This window comes from Micropterus dolomieu, linkage group LG17 (genome assembly GCF_021292245.1).
Source record: "Micropterus dolomieu isolate WLL.071019.BEF.003 ecotype Adirondacks linkage group LG17, ASM2129224v1, whole genome shotgun sequence".
NCBI lineage: Eukaryota > Metazoa > Chordata > Actinopteri > Centrarchiformes > Centrarchidae > Micropterus > Micropterus dolomieu.
The window spans coordinates 20,033,167-20,054,908 of record NC_060166.1 but is presented as its reverse complement, the minus strand read 5'-3'; the positions used below and the strand labels follow the sequence as shown (position 1 = coordinate 20,054,908).

Below are 21,742 nucleotides of genomic sequence, written 5' to 3'. Positions count from 1 at the left end.
AACCAGCAAATTTGGCATATTTTCTTGATAAATGATATCAATCATTTTGCTTTAGTTTAGCATGGCAATATCGTAGACTAAAGATACCTCCAAAGTGATTGCAATTGGTCGCTAATGATTGGAATCACACAAATGATCCTATACTAATTCCAATTATGGGGATTACTTATTGATATCTGATACCACACTCATGGAGAAAAGGTACTGCTGGGATTCAGACCAAGGACACTTAACCCGACGAAAGACTTGTGCAGACTACACGACATTCAGCGTCGACTGATGGCCGTGCCATTCACACTACACAACTTGCCGTCTTGTGACAGGAGTCTTTAAGTCGTTGTGGCGTTCACACTACGTGACGGATCGGTGACAGGGGGTCACACACTACATGAGCTGACAATGACTCTGTCACCCGACGCTGGTCTCCACCACGTTTTGTCAAGAAAACGCGTCATTTCCCTCTTCACATTTCACATGTGTTACCACTGATCACAGCCTGATGGTCACCGAGCTCGCCGACTGGTATCTTTATAATAACAATAATAACAAGCTGTTGTTTGTTATTATAAAGATACCAATTAAAAAGACAAAGGATATGAGTGAAAGAAAGGATTAGCACAAGCAGGTAGCAGGGATTATCTGTGCAACAGAGAAAGCTGGAGGTGAGTAAAAAGTGTTTTGCAGCCGACTCTTCCAGATATTTGGCATGCTAGATATATGGCAGGCCTCGGCGATGTGTGAGAAATGTGTCGGGGAGCCGTTTTGACATGTCGTTGAGTATTTCACACATAATGACTGGCGACCACCGATCGATCACGGATTTACCCCTGATCACAGCCTGACGGTTGCTGAGCTCACCGAGCGGCAAATCAGGCTAAAAACCGTGTAGTGTGAACTAGGCTTTAGCCACAGCACCCTGCAATACGCTTAGAAAAGACTATCTTTAGCTTGGCAAACATGAAAAAAAGTTTTCATAAAACCATTGCATTCAATCCTTAAGAAATTAAGAAAAAATTGAGAAAAAAGTTACATTTTATTGTTGTCAGATGATTTAGCAGCATAAAATTGTGATTTCATTAACATCACGGTGGCGCAGGATTTGCTGTGCATTTTGATTAATGGGTTGCATTCATAAGTCATGTTAAAATCACTTTTTAAAACTTGATATGTTGTTTGCAAACAGAAACAGGTATCAATAGGAACAACAGGTGTGTTCCGCTATATTCAAACACAATATAAGTGATCATGGAAAGCTGGAGGTTACCGGACAGAGCTTTAGCCTTTCTAGAAATCAGGTTTCGTTGTGCGCCAACTGACGGGAAGAAGAAATGATTGAGCCATACTGATATTGTTTTATGTCCTATGTTCTGGCTTTTCAGTCTGGATGGAGATGATAAACGATAAACTATTGCGGACAGGATTCTTTTTCACATGCAAATGTTGGTACAGTGTGGAAGTGGGCTTATAAAAGGATGGTTCATTAGAATTCTCTATTTGTTCTGTTACATGTTGTTATTAAGACTCACTGCCTCACTTGGGAGCTCCTATTTCAATTACTTGATTACGACATGTTAAGAAGGTTTGGATCAGGGTTTATTTCAAGATTGACTTCTTCTTCAGACCTGAGATCTGTATTATGTGGGAAACAATACATAGATTACACAGACTTGTATGATTGGTATTGACAGATGCAAGATGGATCTAGATTGGGTGGTGTATTATCATAACTAGGAATGTCTCTTTTGAATAGCTGCTGTTGATCCGTTACAAGAAATAGCAACAATTGAATCATAGTGTAGCAATTCAAATATTAATGCACGAGCAAACTGTTTTCTGACTCCAGGCATCAAGAACACCCACAAAAAAAATATCTACCACAGCATGAAAGCACTGAACAGTTTGTTTAGCTGGATATTAAATTAACATGGCTTGAAGAATCTAACGCCACATCCTCTGGCTGTTTAGAAAACACAATGGCCCTGGGCTTTTTGCAACTTCAAGTTAAAACCATCTTTTTAAACAGCATAGGATGTATGCAGCCCAATGATCTATCCTATGTGTAAGTTTTTTTTCATTGGAACTTCAACTCACCAAACCAATGCTATTTAAAATAAACTCCATACAGCTGAGTGTGCGAGGGAACTTAACAGCTACAGTCAAGCAGTGGAAAACAGTGGAGGAAGACACTTACTGTAAGTGTAGACAGCATAATTACTGCCAAATCTCTCTATGCTAATTACAGCGCAAACAAATAGGGCAGTGCTTCTTGTCAAACGTTTCCCAAGGCATCGTTTTGTGTTAAACCTGCTGTGTTTCTGTCTGCTTTCTAAACAGAGGCTGCTTTAGATTTCTTGGGTTTAACAGCTAAAAACAGACATGAGAAATTCTTAATGACTGAAGCAGCCTTTTAAATCCTGCACAGAGGAGCGCATACAAAACTGCAATAATTCCAACTGTCAATGATCTACTTCAAGCAGCTGGAGCACGTGTTTAGTGTTTAACTCCACCCCCGTGCATGTCAGTTGAAATACTACATGCGCCCTCCCCTGATCACACAGAGACTTCCACCCCCACCCTTCAGTACTGAGTCCACTGTAAGCCAAACATGCTCACTCAGCTCCACAGGCCTCGTTGGCGCAGTAGGCAGCGCGTCAGTCTCATAATCTGAAGGTCGTGAGTTCGAGCCTCACACGGGGCAGTTATTTTGAAATTCAGCAAGATTCAAAAGAACAAAATGGCTTAAGTTAGGTCTATGAGGTTAAATGGTATGTGCCTGCCTGAAGTGCTTATTGTTTCCAAACGCCTAAATGGATTAAACTGGAAAAAAGATTCACTGATTAAACTCGTCACAGTTGCGTTCACATGACAGAGACTTATTTTAGATATGAATAGTTCTGTATAATCACAACAATAATGTGATCTCTCACTTCAAAATGAGCTGAACATAATCACCCTACTTTGCAACATGACACATACAGTGCTGTGCAAAGGTTTTAGGTAGGTGTGGAAAAAATGCTGTCATGTAAGAATGCTTTCAAAAATAGACATGTTAACAGATTCAATTTCTCAATTAACAAAATACAAAGTGAGTGAACAGAAAAAAATCTACATCAAATAAGTAATTGGTGTGACTAACCTTTGCCTTCAAAACAGCATACATTCTTCTAGGTACACTTACACATAGTCAGGAGAGGTGTGGGATTAAACAATTACACAAAACAGGTGCTAATGATCACTAATTCAATATGTAGGTTGAAACACAATCATTAACAGCGGTGTAGGAGGAATACAACTAGGTGAGGAACAGCCAAACTCAGCTAACAAGGGGAGGTTTCTCAAGACAGTTCACTGTCAAATGTTATACACCATAGCAAGACTGAGCACAACAAGACACAAGGGAATTATACTGCATCAGCAAGGTCTCTCCTAGGCAGACATTTCAAGGCAGACAGGGGTTTCCAGATATGCTGTCCTAGCACTTTTGAAGAAGCACAAAGAAACAGAGTTGGGGATTTGGTCCAAATTAATGGTCTCCTCAATGCTGAGAAGTAGAGGGAGATAATTTTGTATCAAGCAATACCATCAGGGAGGCACCTGATTGGCCCCAAATTTATTCTGCAGCAGTCATTAAGAAGTATCTTCAGTTTAAAGAAGAACAAGGAGTCCTGGAAGTGATGGTGTGGCCCCCACAGAACCCTAATCTGAACACTATCAAGTCTGTCTGGGATTACATAAAAAGAGAGAAGCAGCTGAGGCTGCCTAAATCCACAGAAGAACTGTAGGTATTAGTTGATGCACATATACAAATATTTTATCAAGTAATCTACTGCACCTTCTCTCAACATAGAATAGATCATGTTTCAGCCATAATCAGCCTTCGGGAGTCTCCAATGTCCTTTTTTTTTAAACCAAACAAAAATGATATACATAACCACAAGAGCTAATGAGCAGCTCATTCACCCCACATCTGTACCCGATCAGTGAGATAAAAAAGAAAAGGGTTTACTGGCCATCCAGGCCTAGCTGTCTGAATAAATGATAACAACCCTTTAGCAAACACTAGAACTTATAATTTGTTGTTCTAAAAATAGATCTCTCAAGACGTAGCTTTAAGCAGTCTGTGTTCCTGAGTTGTCCTGTAAGTGTATTCTCATCCAAAGGATAAATAAAGGTCATGCTTTGTGGTTACAAATCATGTCCTGCAGAGAGACCAATACTAAAGTAGACTGCAACTGACAAGTATTTAGTTTCTAAAGGTACCTCTACAGTTAATTCAGGATGACTTTTGGGAAGAGCAGTTTTACTGCCAGCTGAAAAGGAACTGCTGGGATTCAAATCCATGATCTCCTGTTTACTATACAGGCACTTTAACCAACTAAGCCACAGCGTCACACAATGTGACTTCAACATATTTAAAATATGAAATTTATTCAATTTATTTCTTCTTAAAAAGCTTTTACAAGAAGCAAGCGTTTTCCTTAGGAAATGTTAAATCTTCAGATTAAAAACCCTTTAATTTCTCTCGGGTTTAAATTGGTAATGTTCTGAATTTGAAGATACCTTGCAACCTAAATCAACACAGATATTCCTTAACACAAGAACACAGGGACACAGCGCCCCACAGGAGTCCCTTAAAGAGCAATGTTTAGGTGAGCATTAGTGATATACATATATTTAAACACAAGCAGGGTTACAACTAACAATATTTTTTTTATAGCTAAATCTGTCCATTTTTTAGTAATAAATTTATCATTTAGTTAATGAAAGGTCAGAAAAAGTAAAAAATGTATAAATATACAAAGACATGTAGAACACAAAACCCTACATTTAAGAAGTTGGTACTGGCAATTATTTGGGATTTTTGCTTGATAAATTAAAAAATAATAAATAAATGTAATTGTTTCGCATAGCAAAATCGCAGAAGTAGTGCTTGCAATTAGCAGCTTGTGATAGGAATCACACTAACGATTCTGTACTTATTGCAATATTGGAGATATCTGACACCAAAATCATTGCAGAAAAGAGACTATGGGGATTTGAACACTAGCTCTCATGTTTATTAGACAAAGACTTTAACCACCTAACACACAGCACAAGCTAACACGTCCTTCCCAAACATCTCAAGATTATGATTCTTGGTTGGACTGTTGACTCATTATCATGTCTTTTGTACGCCCATTAATGCATTTAAAAATACAAACACATGACAGGATATCATCCAACATTTTTTTTTTCAAATGTAATTTGAAATTGAGAGCGAATCTCAAGGCAGGGTAAGGTTGGTTTATCTAAGGGTGTGGCATTCAAGTTAAAACCATCATGGCACCATTAACCTGGACTACAACAGATACATAGAGTCGTTAGTAATGTGTGTATTGTGAGACAATATAAAGAGGACACTGAAAGCCTATGAATAAATGCAGTTTTCTAAACACAAGGGTTTGATTTATAAAGGAGGGGATTATGTTTGGGCATCTTAAGTTAGAGGTAGTCATTTTAGCAATCAAGTTGCATTCAGATCATTTTGACATCAGTGGACATGTTACTGATATTTTCACCAATTCAAAACAGACCTATTTCCATTCACTCATTTTAATTAACATCAGTCTTCCTCCAGTCAGTATTCTTTGTCAAGGTCTTCTCGCAAAAAGCTAAAAAGTCCTTTTGTTACACTGGCCATATACTCACCTCTTAGCAAAAAGCTATGTTCATAGAAGTTCTGCAAGGGCTGCATTTGTTGTCTAGAGTTAGTACTTAGTACAGTACAATGATGCATGTGTTTTGCCACAGTTAAAATTATTCTTAAAGAGACATTGCGGAGAAAAAGGCACTGCCGGGATTCTATGACAGTCTGAATTTCTGGGTTCTTTTTGATTATTTGGTTGGGGGTGCCAGCCCACTCTCTCTCATTCGTCTGTCATTTACTACTGGTCAGTGCCAGTCGTGATTTCTTTCGTTTGTGTTTTTTTTTAATTTTTAAAAATATTTAAAGAGGATGCACACTTATCAAAATGTACATCCTACTGTTGAATGACCATACCCAACCCAACAACAACAACACAAACACAAAATCTTAGCGCAAAACCAAAATATATTAAGATTGTCCACAAAAAACCACAGTATCACACAGTATCCAAAGTCAACAAAAAAAAGTATAATCGAACAAAACATTCCACTAGGGGTTTTCTTTCACACTGTTTTTTTTTTAGGCCAGATATATTCAGTTGCTCAAATAGAAAACCAAAGATACCAATCAGCGAGTAGATTGTGAAAATGTGTGTTTCCGGGGATGTACACAGGTGGTGAAATCTGGTGATGACATCCAGGTTGTCACAATTTGAACTCAGGATCTCCTGTTTCCTAAACAGGCACTTCAACTAATTAAGATACAGGCCTGCTGTAGTGCACTATGAACTGAACACTGTGTCAAAACTCAACTGCCTGCCACTGACCAAAGGATAATGTCGTAACAAACGTTATGATTTCCCTTATCGTGTACAGAAAATTATGGACATGCGTGACTGAGTAAATTATTGTAGGAGAAGTAATTCCCCTTTGAAGGTTTATAAGACTCCAACCACTACCTGAATCAGTGTGACAGGCCCTAGCTGCAATGCAGTGAAAAACCCCTTGGTTCCATGTGACAGCGGCAGAGGCATTTAACTAAGTGTGTTAAGTTGCCTAACCTTGGCCAAGTGGTTTTATTTGCTTACGCTTAACCATTCCCTTAGTGATCCCTGTGGGATCCCAAACAACCCCTACTTTTTAAAACCGCACTGAAATTGGCTTTAAAGAGCTATTGTTCAATCAAATGCAGAAAGACAGCCAGAAAGAATATTTAGGCAAACATCTTTACAGACATATAAAGGATAAAAGACACACAAAGCATGTCTCTCTCTCTGTACCTAATCCTCAACAGATAAAAGCTGTGTTGTCACAATTATATTAGTAGAATTGTGCTGACTGTAAAACAAGCACTGCTGGGATTCAAAATTCAGTATCTCCTGTTTACTAGACAGGTGCTTTAACCAACCAAGCCTACATCCACACTACTACACTTTCGTTTTAAAACGCAGCAGTTTTGCTATGCTTACACCTGCCGTTCAGAATAAAATGGTGAATCCGCACACCTAAAATGGAGAAGTTTGAAAATGCTGCTGACCCCGTTTTCATTTAAAAACTAGTATATTAGTGCGGACGGGCGAAAACGGAGGACTTTGAATTGAGATTCTTGATTGGTTCTCATCAGTCACGCAAAGCGAAAATACAGTGCTACTGAGAATGTGTTTGTTTTTGTATTTTTAGTAAAAGATTTTACACTTTTACTGTGCATGTCGCCATATTTGCTTTGCTACGACTCCCAGTCTGTTTTCCACCGCCACAGTCGCTTTGCACTCCCGTGCTACTTTCAGTAACAGTTCCACCACATTGTCAGTCCTTGCAAAAAATACAAATCTCTGCAAAGTACTTCGCTCACTTATAGTAATAGTGTCCTCTTTAGCTGAATCTTGTGCAACTGCAGAGAAGACAATCTGCTTCCTATTTACACCGACACACACGCGCCCAGTTCATGCTTGTTTTCAGTCATGGTGAGTGACGACCACAGAAAAGGCACTGCTGGGATTTGAACCCAGGATCTCCTGTTTACTAGACAGGCGCTTTAACCAACTAAGCCACAGCGCCATACGAGCCTCATACACAATATTTAAAATATAGATTTTATTCTAGCCGTTTATTGTCAAAAAGCATTTATTATCACAAGTGTTTAGATTCTGTAGGAAATGTTAAACCTTCAGATAAAATGCTTTTTTCTCATGTTTAAATGGTAATAATCAGACTGAAGATACCTTAGCAATGATTGCAATTGACCACCAATATCTATAACAACACAGACCCAGGTGATCCATAGGTGGGAAACTGGGTTGAGATCTGGTGACTTTAAAGGGTGTAAAACTTTTTTCACATGTACAGAAGGATGTACATTTGTTATGTTTCTTTTTTAAGTTGTGCCACTTCCATGTGTTGTTTTCTAGTTTTGATACAAGACTTTGTGCTGATCACAGAAAAGGTACTGCTGGGATTCAAACTCAGGGTCTCCTGTTTTCCACCGCCATAGTCGTTTTGTACTCCCATGTTACTTTCAGTAACAGTTCCACCACATTGTCAGTCCATGCAAAGAGAAAAATCTCTGGTAAAGTACTTCGCTCACTTATAGTAATACTGTTTTCTTTAGCCGAATCTTGTGCAATTGCGGAGAACACAATGTGCTTTCTATTTACACCGACACACACATGCCCAGTGCATGTGAATGGCCAGATGATGCTTGTTTTCAGTCCTGGTGAGTGACGACCACAGAAAAGGCACTGCTGGGATTCGAACCCAGGATCTCCTGTTTACTAGACAGGCGCTTTAACCAACTAAGCCACAGCGCCTGCTGTTATGCAACCTGCGGCAAGAGAAAAAATTACGACAGAGTGCCTTACAGCTTTTAAGTGAAGAAATCTTTAGAAATTCATCTGTATAATGGGACATGCAAAATAAATTGTAAACTGTGTGAAAAAGTGTGATGTAACTCGGTCACAATATTACAACCGATTCAATTTCAGTAGCTGATATGAGCAGTGACATGAGTCTAGGGAACCAATACATGTGAGTCAAGTATTTAAAATTAGGAATACATGCCACAAAATAAGCCTTTTCTGCTTTGGTATCTTTTTACTGCGGTATATTTATAGTACTACTGTGGGACATACAAGTCAACACCAGTAGATACAGACACACACACACATCCTCAGTGGGATCGTTGGACATGTCTAGGCTTCTTCCACCACCATGGTTACACTGCAGCAGAGACGTCATATGTAAATATGGATACCCAATTACCAGCTACAAACATCTCACACACACACACTATGCGTGTCTGTACGGCACTGTGTGTTTCACAAGGCAGAATGAAAACAAACAGAACAGCCCATTCAGGTTAAGTCTTGAATGGTTATTTTATTTATTTAGTTTTATAATATCACCCGCATGCTGTTGGATCATAACATCATAAACAATTGTGTTTACTGTTACTGTGCTAAGGATATAGTGTACTTCTCCTAAGATGCTTGTCTGTGTCTCTCTCCTCCAATCGTGTCTCCTCTAAGAAAGAAAGAAAATGCCCAGATGAGTGAGTGTCTGACAGGAAATTTGTAAGTTCTTGAGAGTGTACACTAATGTTGTGTCTCAATTTGCGCCCTTCCATACTTACACCTGCTATTTTGAGTGGATGTGTGTTTACTTCAGGTATGGCAAAAAGCAGTGCACTTATGAGTACTGTTGAGTTTTAAAAAGTTACAACAAACTTAATGTATTCCAGTGTTTCAGTGTTTTCCTTCAAATGTAAACCTGCTGGGTTTTAGGCCAAACGATTGCATTAGAATGTTGATTAAACCATTGTTTGTATCCTCTTTGTTATGTAAAGAAAACTGACACCTCTTTGTTTAGTGCCAGAAGGACAGTTTTTTGACTGTTTCATTGACACTTAAAATAGGGTGTCAACCATTTTGTAGACAAGCCCTGTTGTTCTCCATGATTAGTTTAGAGCAAAAGACTGTTTATTCCTGTAGATTGAAGGGGGTTTCACGTCTGGGAATTGGCGCTCTTTTGTTCGACCAAAAGTAACATAGAGCAGTAAGGTACACCCTTCCTAATTGGGTGACGAAGAAGTAACCAAACGACCAATGGCTATGGTCCTGAGCCATTTGGAGGAAAAGACCCGCCCACATACCTGGAGGATATTAAGAATTCATTTTGTGAGAATCAGGACTGTAAGCTGTAAATCTGAAAAGAGGAACAACTTTCCAGTCCACTGCAGTGTTTTTGTTTCATGTTTGTTCTGTAATGCCATCTTTTATTCACCTATTTTTTAATTAAATTTTCTTGTTACTTTTCATCGGATCCAGCCTCTCCTTTCTCAAAATCTGAAAAAACGCAACAGTACCCGGATGGTACACTCGTAAAGGTCAAAAAGTTGAGTGTGGGACGCTGGACACTTCTCACCCTCAAAGGTCGCCATCTTGGGCACGTAGCGGAAGGGGAGGGACCACCAAAGTATGTTCAAACTTGTGAAAATGGCGGCCGGGAAAGCTGTAGTGGTGAAAAGTATGTTCATTTTTATTAATTTCTACTAAAATTGAATTTAAGTGGGCAAACAAGGCTGCAGATACTGTATTTTGGCGGGTGACAATCACGGTCAAATGATGGCGATAATGATCCGCCCTCTTTCAATTTGCCATTAAAAAGAAGAAGCGGTCAAATGTCGCAATTGTCATTTCCGGTAAGTGCACCACATCCATGTTCAATTTGAGATAACACAGCCCTATCGAAATGTTCCCACTACGCATGTAAGTACATACTGTACACAGTGTACTGCATGTTAGTGTCTTAACGGAACTATCCCAGTTGAGACACAACTTAAGCCCGTGTACTGTATGTGTGTGTGTGTGTAAAAAGAGAGCAGAGAGCGGGAACGATCAAACGTTGGAAAACAGCTGAGATCAATGGTTTACAGGACACAGCCTGAGATCAGTGACAACAGGATAAGCAACATGAGTCACAGAGAGACAGAGGCGGTGGAGGGTGGTCATGTTTTCACAATGTGTGATCGCCACAAGACATAATAGAGCATATTCTCTGCAGTTCTTTCTCTCCGAGACCAAGCAGGCATTTGGACATTCACTATTTTATTTAATTTCAAAATACAATAAAATGGACAAGTTACAAGCAACAAAATGAGAAGATTGAAGTAATTTGTAATTTCCCACTACTATTTAGCCTAGTTAATTCTTTAAGAGGTTGTGTGAGAGCATTAGCAAATATAAAATAGGGATAATTGCATTTGCAATATTATCACGTTGTGATAAAATGAGATTTTCTAATCGCAAAGGCTGCGATTGCACTCTGGTCACATGACACCCAAGAGTAAACCAGTCTGTAGACGAACCATCAACTTCGCACCTTACGCTGTACCTTGACTTGTTGTTGTACAATGGCCTTACGCTTGACAGAAGCTGACACGACAGAGACTTTAGTGTCACACAGTGTCACTACAAAGACGAGTGTAGTAAGGTAAGCATATTATGGCAATCGGCGCCAGCGTCACACACACACAGCCACCAGTCAGCTCAGGAAATATCTATGAAACGGCATTTCAAACCAAACTCACAAGTCCAAAAGAGGCCCAGTCTGTCCCGAGTTACAGCCAGTGCGCTGCTTACCAGCATCGGAGGGTGGGGAACTCTGGTGTTGTCGGAGAATTACTAAGCTTGTCTATTAAACACGAGAAGCGTCACTTGGTTTTATTTTCGTTGGCCAACTTTTGAATTGAACCTCAAACTGAGGATTTTTTTGTTTGCTTACTGGGAAATAGAAAGATGGGACTCCTAGGAGATTTGAAAAAGTTGACCAAGATATACCAGACACTGTACAAAACCAGACACTGTTCCCCCCCGGTCGAACCGAAGGAGGGTGGCCCTAACATCATAGCAAACTACTGTTCTGATCAGCTGTGGTTTCTGAAACATGAGGTGTCAAAGCGATAAACAATTAAAAACCTTAAACAATTTTCAGTGAAATTTAGTGGATGTCCAACCATCACAGTTCAGGATAATCTGAAGTTGAACACTTGAATCTGTCACAGAAAAAAAGCGTTGACACCAACTGACTGCTTAGTGCGCTGCCATTGTAATTTAATCAGAGGAAATTGTATCTGTTGCTCTGACACGGACTAAAGTCAATTAAGCTTAATGTTTTCTATTATACAAATCCTGAAAATGCTGCAGAGGCACATGGTAACAACTGAAAAACAGAAACAGAAATACTGTGTAATATATAACCAAATATCACATGTTAATTATATAGATGACTCATTGCTCAAATTCTGCGGCACCTTTATGAAAAACCATACCATGTAGGCAATGAGAAACACCGATTATTTTCGGTTGCTAAGAACTTCGTCTGGTTACTTTTCCCATGGACAAAATATCAGAAACTCCTTGCGACCTAGTGTTGTGGTACTGGAGACCAGTCTTGGTCTTAAGACCACTTTTTGATGGTCTTGGTTTTGTTTCCGTCTCGACCGCCCTTGGTCTTGGTCTCGACTGCTCTCAGCCTCTAAAAGTCTTTGTCTTGTCTCGGTCTCGATAAACTCCGGTCTTGGTCTTGACTTGGTCTCGGTTTGGGCAGTCTTGACTACAACACTATGCAGTACAATGCAGTTCCAGTACAACAACACCATAAAACTGCAGGCTCCAAAATGGCCACACAGTTGAATCAACTGTCTGACACAGTCTTGATAAACACTGAATAACATCAACTTCATAAAGTTAGGATTCATTGCAGTACTGTATTACATTGCATTAAATTGTAAGGATGTTTGTATTATTATGGTATTTTAGATTGGTTTATGGCTGGTTAATATCTATCCTATTATCTGACTGCCTTGTACATACCAGACCCCTTTATTATTTAAACATAAACATGTTTTAACGGCAAATCACTGCTATTGTTTTAATCACACAGTTATGTAAGTCATAGCCAGAACTTCCTAAAGGGATAGTAGGGCAACTGTGACTCAGCTATCTGCTCTGGTGTGAAAGACATTTAAATATATTTTCCTCTTAAAATAAATAAATAAATGTTCAGTAGGCCATGGTTGAAGAATCATCTTTGCCTCATCATCTCTGTCATTTCAGCCGTACCCCCTGGGTTTAGTATTACCTGGGGTCCTTCTGCAGGTTGTCTGTGTGCTGTCATTTAACCAAGTACAGAAGACACCTAATTATATTAGGAGGGTCTGAATCAGCAGGGCATTAATTTGAGTCTTTTTCCCCCAAATTGATTTCCTATTCTTCCCCTCCTCTTCCTATATTATAAGGGTTGCAGCGAAAACCATTAATGAGGACTCTGATATAATTTTGGGTTCAAACTGGGGAGCTACTCAGCGTGGAGACCCATTAGGTTTTAATGACATGCAGATAATTCCTTGGTTTTGGTCAATAAACTTGAGTGAAACTGAAATTTATCCCAGTATGCAAATGTGCCACACAAAAGAAAGAGGGGGATGAATTACTAAACCACATCAGGGCCCCAGTTCTAGTCCAGTCCAGTCCTGTCTAGCAGGCATCAGCCACAAAAGCTGGCACTTTCATCCTTTGTTTTGTCCTTTGGTTTGTCATTGCTGTCATCTCTACAATTGATGATGCTCTTTGCAGATTCTTCATAAAGAATCTGGACTACGGAAAATTATGCATTTGACAACAGCGACAACGGGATAAGTTACAAGTTCTCTTGTAAAAAAACAAATGCCGTCTTCACAGACGGGTAATATGTTGTGAGCCACACCATTTCTTGCTTATCATGTGAACAGATTTTGAACACAGCGCTGCAGGGCAAAACATGCCCTTTGCAAAAAGGCCATCATCGTGGCACTCTGTATAGTGTCATGATGATGCAGTTTGGTTTCATTCACTGATCCAAATCTACAGATAAACCTGCTGTATTGAAAATCTGCTACAGCTCCCGTTATTAAGGTGAAGGTATGTCCTTATTCAGCAAAAGGGAGGACAAGTGGCTATATGAAACTACAGGTCAATGTGACCAAATGTCTAAAAAGGTGAATACAAGTATGTATGAGACTAGGATAGGGTCAACAAACATCCCAAAAAATTCAGGACAGTCCTGAATTATGAGCAGTTGTCCCACATCCTGTCCTGTTTGTCCCGAATATTACACTAAACTAGGGCTGAACAATTTTGGGAAAAAAACTAATTGCGACTTTTGATTTTGCAAAATCTGAACAAGTCAGTGAAATCAGAGAGGCAAAATGCTCTTATTCTGAAATGCTCCATGTCGGTTATATGTAGCCATGCAGAGAGCAGAACAAGAGATCTGTTATTGTAGTAAAAGCATAAGAAAGGACAAATTAAAAACACATCAACAATGTAGGGCAGGCTAAACACTGTGAGTTAGCGCCGGGCAGAGGATGTACAAAACCGTGGCACAGCGCCTGTGTCGGTTCGGCTGACGACATTATTCCACACGTTTTCCTCTAGTTTCGTTTATTGTTGTAAAATGTACACACCCTGTGCCCGCTCTGATTGCTGAGTAGGACCGTAACAGGATACACATGGCGCTTGTGATTGGCAAGCAAGTCTTCCTGATTAGGCTAGCTAATCTGACAGCGCCCTGATGAAATGACTAATAAAATAAATTGTATATAAGTGATCATGATTTACACACCGTTACATACAACACAGTCATTGTGTTTTTCTAACGACAAAAGTATGACAAAAATTATACATTTTAGCATTTAGTTTTGACTTTTGTGTGTTTTACTGTCTGTTTACAGTGAATGTAATGTACAGGAGGCCACTCCCGCTCCAATCTCCCCTGTCCCGAATTTCACATATTCTCATCTGGTCACCCTAGACTTGCCTATTTTTTGTGGTTTGCACTGGGTGGTGTGTGCTCGTGTGTAGCTGTTGAGGCAGAAATAAGGGTATGGGGGATTTAGTTGGATTGAGGACACCAAGTTGACTCCCTGAGTCCACCAACTCGTCATCGTTTTCTCTTCTCTCTATCTTTCTCTTATCCTCTCTCCTAAAACTAGTCCAGCTAAAACCCAGAGGATTAAAAACTGCCCTTTCTCCTTCCTTCTTTCTGTCGGGCCGCCTTTCTTTCTTTCTTATTTCTTTCATTCTTAGTTTCTTTATGTTTCCCCTTTTTACCTTTAATGATCGTTAAACACATAGGCTGAATGCACTACAGCTAGCAACTTGTGTTTATGTGTTTGAGTGTGTGCGTTGATTAAAGCCAGCCTGTGGATTAATTAATTAGGGTAAATAACCTCAAAGCAGATTTTGGGATTTAAGAGTTAAAATCTACTATAGGCTTTACGTAGGAAAATGTCTGTCAACCCTGTATGTGTTTCATTAAATGGCCACACAGTCCAGCTATTTTGAAGATGATTTCTGGACATTAAGTTGACATGACATTAGCACCAAAGCAAAGGTCTAGCCAAGTGATTTACATAGTCTACATAAACAATTACAGTCGTAGTTTCAGTCCAGATCAATCAAAAGTATGTAATTACAGGGACAATTTACAATAATGAGCATTACTGTATATGTCCCAGTGTTAGCCAACTGGCTAGCTTCCTACTATAATCTATTCACTGTTTGCAGGCAGCATTGACATTATTTACTCTGTATTCAGACCCTAGTTGGGGACAGTTCAATAATTGCTTTTTCCTGTGGAAATCCCGACTGCATTTTTAACATAACAGTCAAGCCAGTTAGGGATGCATCTGTTACAAGAGCTAGAGCTTGACGTCTCAATAAAGTATTGGGTTAGTTATCTATGTATTGCTGCAGCTAACAATTTATTTCAATATTAAGAAATGTGGTGACTCTTTTTTACTATTAAATCACTCATTAATTCTTTATTCTATAGGACTTCTTGAAATAGGAAAAACTGTTAAAATGTTGATTCCAGTGTGACATCTTGTCTGACCAACAGTCCAAAACCCAAAGATATCTGATATGCAGTGATGTCAAAGAGAGAAAAGCAGCAAATCCTCACATTGCACAAGCAGGAACCAGGGAATGTTTAGCAAAATTTTGACAATTATTTTGCCGTCCATCAACTCGATTGATTAATAGACGTATCATTTCCGCCCTCTTACTCTGTCAAATCAAGTTGTGACAGAAATTTGGCGACAGAAATTCTACCACAGTCTAAAGGTCTATCTAGCCCGCTAGCAGTTTTCTAGGCAGCCATTACTCCTGCTTCTCAAGAAATAGACACACTTTAGTTTCTTCAAATGTACTGACTGATCTACAATGAGTTTCCTACATCTCTATAAAGCTTTGGTGGGCATGGACAAAGACACAATGCGAATATTCTTCCTGTATACTTCTCATGTATGCCATCAGATCAGCCGTCTCAGTTGTATTGGTGATAACAGTTGATGGTTTGGCCAGCAGCCACCTTTTAGCAACTCGGGTACTGCGCTGTTGAAATAAAAAACAGCTGGTTCTGACAGCAGTAACAGCGGTCAAAGTCAGTGTGTATTGAACGGCTATCTTTAGGGATGCACTGAATGTTCGGCCACCGAAATGAATCGGCCGAAAATAGCAAAAAAAGCACTTTTGTGTTCTGCCTAATACGTCAAAAGACCAAATAAATTTTACTGAACAATTAGGTTCACATGTCGGCAGTGTGGAGGCATTTTAAAGTGTCTGAGAAAGACGCAAAAATCAGTATTTGTAGACACTGTTCTGCTGAATTGTCTCCTAGCACATCCACTCCATCTGTGGATGACTTCTTAGAAAAGGCAACAAATGGTCTGACCGGCTTTGAGTGTTTCTGTCACTCTTTTCTGAGAAGGCAATTAAGCTAGCCGCACCTACATTTGGAATGCACACGTATTCAAGCATTTATGGTAAATCCACTGAAACGGACCAGTGTGAGCTGACAGGCAGGTTAGCAACTTTATCCTGTCATTTTCTCTCTTTACAAAGACAAGTGTTGCTTTATGAGAGTCGTACCTGAAGAGAGGCTGTGAAGTCTTCATGTTACGTTATACGAGAACCACATACAACATTATCAAATTGGTTCGGACTTGATGAATTTAGCACTAGGATACACATGTGACAACGTCCAGTTTTCAAAATAAGAAGTCTATAAAGTATGGAAATGAAATTAATTGGATTATATTCACAGAAAGTATAAAACATATACCATGTGTACATTAAAAGTAAATGGACACATGTAATTTACTTTACCGGACCCTCTTGGACTTCGGACCCACCCACCACAGTCCCTCCAAATCCTGTGGAAAACACTAAATAAAAAAAGCACATTTTGACTAAACTAGTGGGGCCTCAGTGTCTTGCTCAAGGACACATCAACAAAAAGCAGGTGCTCCTTGCTGCAGGGGCTTGAGTCCAGGTTTCCCAATCAAAAGGCTGTCTCCCTAATCACTGCACCACCCTGCTGCTCTTGGTTTTACCACCATGAGAATGTGTCATCAGAAATAATTACAAAACATTAAAGACTACAGGAATGTACAGAGAAAACACAGCAGGAAGCGTCTTTCAATCATGAGGATGACAAAGCCAATTTGAAGATCTTTACCCAGTGGCATGTAGCGCCATCCCTCACTAACTGAAAGAGCTAACACGCTGTGGTTGCACATGCTAAACTGGCTCTCCCTCTCTCCCACAAGTGAGACCAGGGCCTTGTTCACTCTCCAAAACCCGGCAGCAACAAGGCAATCTGTTCTCAAACAGCTGGAACTGCCCCCAAGACTAAAAAAGGGGGAGAAGTCTCAGTGAGAAGCAATGGTGAAAGCGTGAAAATGAGAAAAAGGGAGAAAGACAGGGATGTAGTCAGAGAAGCAAATAGGATTAGAGAGTTTGCTGTCATAAATAATCAATGCTTAGTCAACACAGAAAATGGTGCGTGTGAAGGAACCAGGGTTTCCTCCCATCGCCAAATTCAAATGGGAAAACTGCCAGACTCACACACGTCACCAGTAAACAGAGCTGAGCCAAAATTTTAAAGAGAGATATTGAGATAGACAAAAAGATTATCAGAGTAAAAGAGACAGAAACAACATGAGGGATGGGGAAGATGACAGAGAAAGATACAAAATGAAATTTTGAAAAGAAGAAAGAGAGGAAGAAAGAAACAGAGTCGGAGAGCAGGAAGAGGACAGCAGGAAATTCCTTCATCATTTTCCCAACCCTTTGTCCTTCTCAAAAGACTACAATATGACAATACTCCTCCTTCTCTTTTTCTTTAACATGCCACTCCTCCCTCACTCATCAGTTGTTTCCCCCTCCAGCTGTATCAACGTGCGCATGCCCTGCACATTGCAGTCAGCAACGATGACAGGATTTAAAACCATCTGGCGGCTGATATCCCTCAGTTCTTTTTGCGGATGGACAATAACGGGACCGTGTTAACGCACACGCATGTGTGTCCATACCTCATGTCTTCCAGCAGGTCACATTCGGTCTGGTGTTTAAAGTGCAGCCTTGTCATCTGCTCTGTGTGTGTGTTTTTCAGCTCCTGTGTCACTTTGACCTGGAGGAAACAAAAAGAATCTGTCATTTAGTCATCCGTCTGCAGTGCAAGTGTGATGCTCATTTCCTGGCTCATATTTAGGGTTGGGCCAATAGACGATGCCATCGTCCATCGGCGATGGCTGACAGACACCACGACGTTGAACCGGCATCGTGATTGTAAACCCCCCGCCCCTCCAGCAAAATAAATCTCAAATTTTCACATTATACCACTCTGTGAAAGCAGCTTTTAATGACCACAAACATTCTTATTATTGTTTTTAAGTATGGTTTGCACCTGCCTCTGAATTCTCTTCTCCCCACACTCACACACACCTACACCTCAGGTAAACACCCCAGCTTGCCCCGCCTCTCTCTGTCTCTCTCCCACCGTCTGCTCCATTTTCTCCATCAGCAGTATGTTTTATAAAGTCGTCTAAAAGACTGAGAAATCGTCTTTTTTCCGTATATTTCCACCCGCGATCTGTTATCATATGTATTCTTCCCATATTATCACGGCAGCAGGTGAGCTGCATGTCGGCTTATTAATGACGCAGCCTATCAAACAACTGAAACCAACATCTGCACCGTGTGTTCAATGCTGTTTTACCTGGTCCGTGCGTAAAATATCCACTGCGACCGCGACTTATAACGTAAGTTAATAGTCTACCAATTTTTTTTTACCGAGTGAAGTTTGTGCGAGAAGACACGTGCACATAAGACGACTGCTGCCCCGCCCGCGCACCCGATGACATCGTCTATCCCGATGTCTCATTGCAGACGACGTCCGATGGAAATTTTGTAGACATCGCCCAACCCTACTCATGTTCACATACAGAAAATCCCAGCTCTATACAACAAATCATTTACCCTGCCATATTGATAAAGTCAGAGACTTCTGTTATCATAATAGAGTTAAAATATTGTCTTTTCCTGGTCACATAAGAATGCCTCTACCTGCATGAAAGTTATATAACGTTACACATTCATAATTAATAAGGATTCTTTTCCTCAGTGGCTATATCACCCAACCCTAGTTAGAATAAATGTTGCATGAAATCACCCAACCTCACACCAGTGTGAGAAACACAGTAACACTGTCCAACAAGACTGTAACTAACACTTACACATTATTTTTTCAATTTACCCTTTATTAAGCCACGCCCCCTTAGTTTCTTACAGACCTGTAGGACTTTCAGCTGCCAGTCTATTCCTACACTCCCTGAAGAAATATTGTCTAATTTTTGGAAAAAACGATCTCAGAAGGAAACAGACGTTTTTGCAGTTTCATTGTGCATTTGAACGTTGTATTCAGGCTGCCAAACAGACGTGAAAAAATAAGACAAGCTAAAGCCTACCAATCACAGAGTAAAAGTGAACCACCTATTATGGTATTATTGACTATTGAGAAAGAAGACAACGATATTAAGGATCAACACTGCTTCTGCACAGCTGAGTATATCTCTATTCACTATTAAAATCATTAAAAAGCAGAACAGTAGGGCTATATAACGTTAAATTCAGTAGTAGGTCAGCTAGCGTTAGCTAACTAACATTACATTAGAAACGATAGACATCCAACATTTCCCAGATTTTTTTAGGTTTTGGAAAGTGAATAAATCGTGCTTCTCCTGTCAACCTCTCTGGGTAGCGACTGTAACTATTAAAAGTTCCCCAGGGACAGCTTTGACCATATCTTGGAAAAATACAGGAAATAAAGCTAGAAAATTACTCATTTTGCATCAGAGTCAATGGAGCATAGCCATGAAAGTGTCAGACCTCAGTTAGAGTGAGACCTATACTGCACTGTGATTGGCCAGCTGCGTGTTCGGGGCGTGGCTCAGAGAAGGGTCACTTAACCGTCAATCTGTGAAATGCCAAACTCTCAACAAACAGTTCAAAGGTCAAATATATTCAATTTAAAATAACATGCAACACAGAAAAGCAGTAAGTCCTTATATCTGTGTAATTGTTTCTTTTTCCTTCACTTTATTGATCCATGAGGGGAAATTTCTCAGTTTTTTGCATTTAACCCATCATAATTAAGAGCAGTGGGCAGCAATTGTGCAGCACCTGGAGAGCAGTTAAGCATTCAGGGCCTTGCTCAGGGGCATCTTTGGTGGGATTTGAACCAGCGTTCTTCTGGTTTCCGAGCCAAGCTCCAAATATTGAGGTAATGCTACCCCCTGGCTCTACTGACAATGTTACCAATATCTGAGTACTGATTTGAAAATAAACATGGAATAAAATTTGGAGTGCACACGTATTCAAGCCTTTATGGTAAATCCACTGAAACGGACCAGTGCGAGCTGACAGGCAGGTTAGCGACTTTGTCCGGTAATTTTCTCTCTTTACAAAGACAAGTCTTGCATTATGAGAGTCCTACCTGAAGAGAGGTTGTGAAGTCTTCATGTTACACGATACGAGAACCACATACAACATTATTTATCAAATTGGGTCGGACTTGATGAATTTAGCGCGAGGATACACATGTGACAGCGTCCGGTTTTCACAATAAGGTGTCTAAAAAGTATGGAAATAAGACTAAGTGGATTATATTGAGAGAAATTATACAACATATTACATGTGTACATTAAAAGTAAATGGACACGTCATTTATATTTTGTGCAGTGGTTAGCACTGTCGCCTCACAGCAAGTCCGCGTGTCCGTGTGGGTCATCTCCGGGTACTCCGGCTTCCTCCCGCTGTCCAGAGACATGCGGACTAGGTTAATTGGTGACCCTAAATTGTTATGCGTGAGTGGTTGTTTGTCTATGTGTGGCCCTGCGATGGACTGGCGACCTGTCCAGGATGTACCCCGCCTTTCGCCCAATGTCAGCTGGGATTGGCTCCAGCACCCCCGCGACCCTGTACACAGGATAAGCGGTTGACGATGGATGGATTATATTAATTATACTTAAACAACATATTACATGTGTACATTAAAAGTAAATGGACACGTCATTTATATTTGGTAAGCACTGTCGCCTCATAGCAAGAAGGTTGCAGGTTCAAACCCCGGTTTCCCCAGCCTTTCTGTGTGGAGTTTGCATGTTCTCTCTGGGTGCTCTGGCTTCCTCCCACTGTCCAAAGACATGGGGACGAGGTTAATTGGTGACCCTAAATTGTTATGCGTGAGTGGTTGTTTGTCTATGTGTGGCCCTGCGATGGACTGGCGACCTGTCCAGGGTGTACCCCGATGTCAGCTGGGATTGGCTCCAGCCCCCCCGTGACCCTGTATGCAGGATAAGCGATTGACGATAGATGGATGGATGTCGGTATAGTACATCAGTATCAAAGACGTGCACACACACACAAATAATTTAACCCCCATCAATCGATCTATCTTACAATTACCTGACATCTACCTTGAGTGTGCTCACACAGATCTAGGCTACACACACTCAAATCAATAATCCATCAACATAACAATCGGTGTTCAACTTTTGTCTGAATTTTGGAGGGGCTGAAAGAGGCATTTTTTGCAGTTAAAGGTGACAGAAAACACTATTTTAACAGCCCCTGAAAGCATTTAGAAACATATAGACGCCATGTGCTGCTAACTTCATCAACTCTTGCACAAATTAATTTGGGTGGTCAGACCAGGGGCTATAACCTGCACTCATTCA

At 40.3% G+C, this 21,742-nt stretch overlaps 1 protein-coding gene and 3 non-coding genes across 9 annotated transcripts in view; 1 reads left to right on the top strand and 3 right to left on the bottom strand.

Annotated features, from left to right (window-relative positions):
* The window catches only part of LOC123985532 (F-BAR and double SH3 domains protein 2-like), an 80,225-nt gene that overhangs the window by 54,899 nt on the left and 3,584 nt on the right, over nucleotides 1–21,742 (bottom strand). For all 6 annotated transcript variants that reach the window (XM_046073118.1, XM_046073120.1, XM_046073124.1 and 3 more), the window contains exon 2: nucleotides 18,038–18,135. In XM_046073118.1, the coding sequence (XP_045929074.1) occupies nucleotides 18,038–18,135 (98 nt within the window). The remainder of the gene's footprint in view (nucleotides 1–18,037; nucleotides 18,136–21,742) is intronic.
* trnam-cau lies at nucleotides 2,626–2,698 on the top strand. Its single transcript has one exon. It is a non-coding gene; the product is annotated as a tRNA-Met (tRNA).
* Nucleotides 7,610–7,683, bottom strand: trnat-agu. The gene has a single exon. It is a non-coding gene; the product is annotated as a tRNA-Thr (tRNA).
* On the bottom strand, nucleotides 8,359–8,432 carry trnat-agu. The gene has a single exon. It is a non-coding gene; the product is annotated as a tRNA-Thr (tRNA).